This window comes from Geospiza fortis, unplaced genomic scaffold (genome assembly GCF_000277835.1).
Source record: "Geospiza fortis unplaced genomic scaffold, GeoFor_1.0 scaffold171, whole genome shotgun sequence".
Classification (NCBI taxonomy): domain Eukaryota; kingdom Metazoa; phylum Chordata; class Aves; order Passeriformes; family Thraupidae; genus Geospiza; species Geospiza fortis.
Genome location: NW_005054313.1, coordinates 10,201,968 through 10,205,259, shown reverse-complemented (window position 1 = coordinate 10,205,259; position 3,292 = coordinate 10,201,968). Strand labels below are relative to the sequence as shown.

At 52.9% G+C, this 3,292-nt stretch overlaps 1 protein-coding gene across 1 annotated transcript in view; it reads left to right on the top strand.

Moving 5' to 3' along the window:
* The window catches only part of CLK3 (CDC like kinase 3), a 12,081-nt gene that overhangs the window by 4,071 nt on the left and 4,718 nt on the right, over nt 1-3,292 (top strand). Inside the window, exons 4-6 of the mRNA XM_031055928.1 lie at nt 4-63; nt 1,881-2,043; nt 2,242-2,287. Coding sequence (XP_030911788.1) covers nt 4-63; nt 1,881-2,043; nt 2,242-2,287 — 269 coding nt within the window. The remainder of the gene's footprint in view (nt 1-3; nt 64-1,880; nt 2,044-2,241; nt 2,288-3,292) is intronic.

Below are 3,292 nucleotides of genomic sequence, written 5' to 3'. Positions count from 1 at the left end.
CAGCAGCAGCAGCAGCAGCATTGCCGCCGCCGCAGGAGCAGGTCTTGTAGCAGCGCCTCCTCGGTGAGTAGCATCCCCTGTGAGCTCGGCTTTAACTGTTCTTGCCTCCTTCCAGCCCCGAGCGCTCTGGTGAGTACCTCGATCCCCGCTGCTGTGTTTGTTGTGAAGTTCTTCCCACCGCTCCCCGCCATCTGTGTCGTGGTCGTGGCTGTGGGGTTTTGCCTTAAAAGAGCCTTAATCCGTGAGGGAGCTAAGCCGTGTTCTTTAGGGCCAGGGAAGGGATCAGGGAGAGCTTCCAGTGGCACTCATGTAGTGCCTGGGCCCGGGGCCAGCCCTGTTCCCAGGATTCGCTTCTGCCTGCGGCTGCTGCTGCTTCTGGGGGGGGTTTGGTGCAGCATTCCTCGGTTTGGCTTCGAGCCTGGATCCCCTTGCAGGTGGGATTGGTCAGCCTGGCTTTCCAGAGCTGATTTTATGCCATCAGTTCTCAGAGACTCCCACCTTCCGAGGGTACACGTGTGTCCTCTCTCCCCATTCCCACTTGGACTTCAGCTTCCTGCACACTTCACCCTGAAATGCAGCATTCCTTCCCGGGATTAACTGGGAATGTCTGCGGCTGGGTGGGGGCTGGTCCCAGGCCTGCCCTGGAAGTGGTGAGAGGTGTCAGACCGAGCCCTTCAGCTCTTCCCTCCTGTGACTCTTCCCTCCAGTGAGGAGGAGCACTCCCCTCCCACCTGAAATTTGACCACAGCTGAGGGATGGGCTCTGATCCCGGCAGCTGGATAATCTGCATGGCTGGGAACTTCTGAGCTCCTCCTTTTGATTCCTCTGCAGCTGACTGTGGGATTGGGGTGTTGAGGGAGCCAGGGCTGTGCTGGAAGCGCAGGGGGTGTGCGGTGGTGACCCTGTGCAGGTCTGGGCTGGCAGGAGCTCAGCCCTCCAACACCTCACAGCTGTCTCAGCTCTCCTCCCACCTTCTCCTCTGATTTTTTGGGGAGTTTTGATCTTGGGTCGTTATTTTGGACCTGCTGGGGGGAGGAAGGGGCACAGAAGAGAAGCCTGTTAGAAGCTCAGGCATGGAAATGTCAAGGTTTCCATGAATTCCTTTGGCTGCAGGGATTGTAACTATTTTGAAAGCAGACGAGAACAAGGTGAGGCATTAGGACAGCTCGCTTTGTGGACCCCAGGTCCTTGCAGGAACCTTGGGCTGGTTTTCCAGTAGAAGCTTGCCAGTAGCAGGGTGTGAACATCACCTCAGAGCTTGCCTGAAGTGTTCCCTGGGGATTGATTTACCTGTCCTGTTCCTAAAGCTCTCCCAGTTTCCAAAAGGCCGATGTGCCCCAGCGGGTCTGTGAGCAGCCACGCGGATTTAGGCTCGGCGTGGCACAAAGTTCCCCTTCAGGAGGGGCAGGGCTGGTTCCCAGCCAGGACAGGACACAGCTCTGGGCAACTGGAGCTGCATTGCCCGAGGCACAAAGAGCAGGGAAAAAAACCTGCTACCGTGGCTTCTACTGGGCAGCCTGTCCAAACTGAGCACTTGCCAGCCCAGAGGTGACGTTGTGCTGGCCAAGGCCTCCTCCTGCTGTGCATCCTCCGTGGGGAACAGAGGATTCCTCCTGCAGCTCCCCACCCTGGAAGAGGGGGGCATTCCCCTGCCCCAGAGGCCGTAGCTAATGAGCCGAGTTTTCTTGCCGTACCTGTAGCTGTTGATGACTTTTCTGTTTTGAAGTTAGTTTTGTGTCTTGACGTGTCCCTTGCAATATCCCTATCGTTTATATACATGCCGTGTGCCTTATGAAATGCTGGCATCTGGAAAATCCACCCACCGGCGGCCCCGTCGTCCCTGCAACCTTTGACTGCCCGCTCTGGGGGGGTGAGTGCAGAGGAGCCGGCAGAGCAGTAAGCGCAGCAGGAGCGTGGAAGATGACAAGGAAGGTCACCTGGGGTGCAGGATCGGCGATTGGCTCCATGGGACTGAGTTTGTCACCTTCCATGTGTCACTGCTCTCCTCAGAGCGAGGGAAAGGGAAAGCTCCAGAATTTACAGGCTGGTGTGTTAAAGGAAGCATTCTCTTCTCTTTCCCCTTCTCTCTCTTTCTCCTTCTCTTTCTCCTTCTCTTTCTCCTTCTCCTTGTCTATTCATAGAATAGAGTATTAGAATATTCTAATATTCTAGAATGAAATAGAATATTTGAAAATGCTAATATTCTATTCTATGAATAGAATAGAGGACTGTCCTGACCAGGAAGGGACCCCAAGGGGAAGGTGGTGGAGTGTGTGGACCACGCCAGGTGGGCTCCTTTCCCTGCAGCTGGCCCTCCATGCCACACCCCCACAGGTGGCAGTTCCCCCTGGGCTCCATGGGACTGAGTTTGTCACCTTCCATGTGTCACTGCTCTCCTCAGAGCGAGGGAAAGGGAAAGCTCCAGAATTTACAGGCTGGTGTGTTAAAGGAAGCATTCTCTTCTCTTTCCCCTTCTCTCTCTTTCTCCTTCTCTTTCTCCTTCTCTTTCTCCTTCTCCTTGTCTATTCATAGAATAGAGTATTAGAATATTCTAATATTCTAGAATGAAATAGAATATTTGAAAATGCTAATATTCTATTCTATGAATAGAATAGAGGACTGTCCTGACCAGGAAGGGACCCCAAGGGAAAAGTGGTGGAGTGTGTGGACCATGCCAGGTGGGCTCCTTTCCCTGCAGCTGGCCCTCCATGCCACACCCCCACAGGTGGCAGTTCCACCTGGGCTCCATGGGACTGAGTTTGTCACCTTCCATGTGTCACTGCCCTCCTCAGAGTGAGGGGAAAGGCCTGGTTGAAACCTCAGCCCCCTCCAGAATTTACAGGCTAATGTGTTAAGGGAAGCATTCCATTAGTAGAATTCAATATTAGAATATTCTAATAGTCTAATATTCTAATATTCTAGAATATTCTATTCTAAGAATAGCATAGAGGAACATAGGATATCTATTATATATTGTATATGTATATGTATATGTATATGTATATGTATATGTATATGTATATGTATATGTATATGTATATGTATATAATAGAGGAATAGAAGAGTGGAATATCCTGAGCTGGAAGGGACCCACACCAGTCATCCAAGAGCTGCTCCTGGCCCTGCAGTCCCACCCTGTGCACACCTGAGAGCATTGTCCTGGAGCTCTGGCAGCCTTGGGGCTGTGCCCATTCCCTGGAGCACCTGCTCAGTGCCCAGCACCCACTGGGGAAGAGCTTCTCCCTGATCTCCAGCTTTTCCCTGGCCCTCCCAGCCCCAGCCCCACCATGGA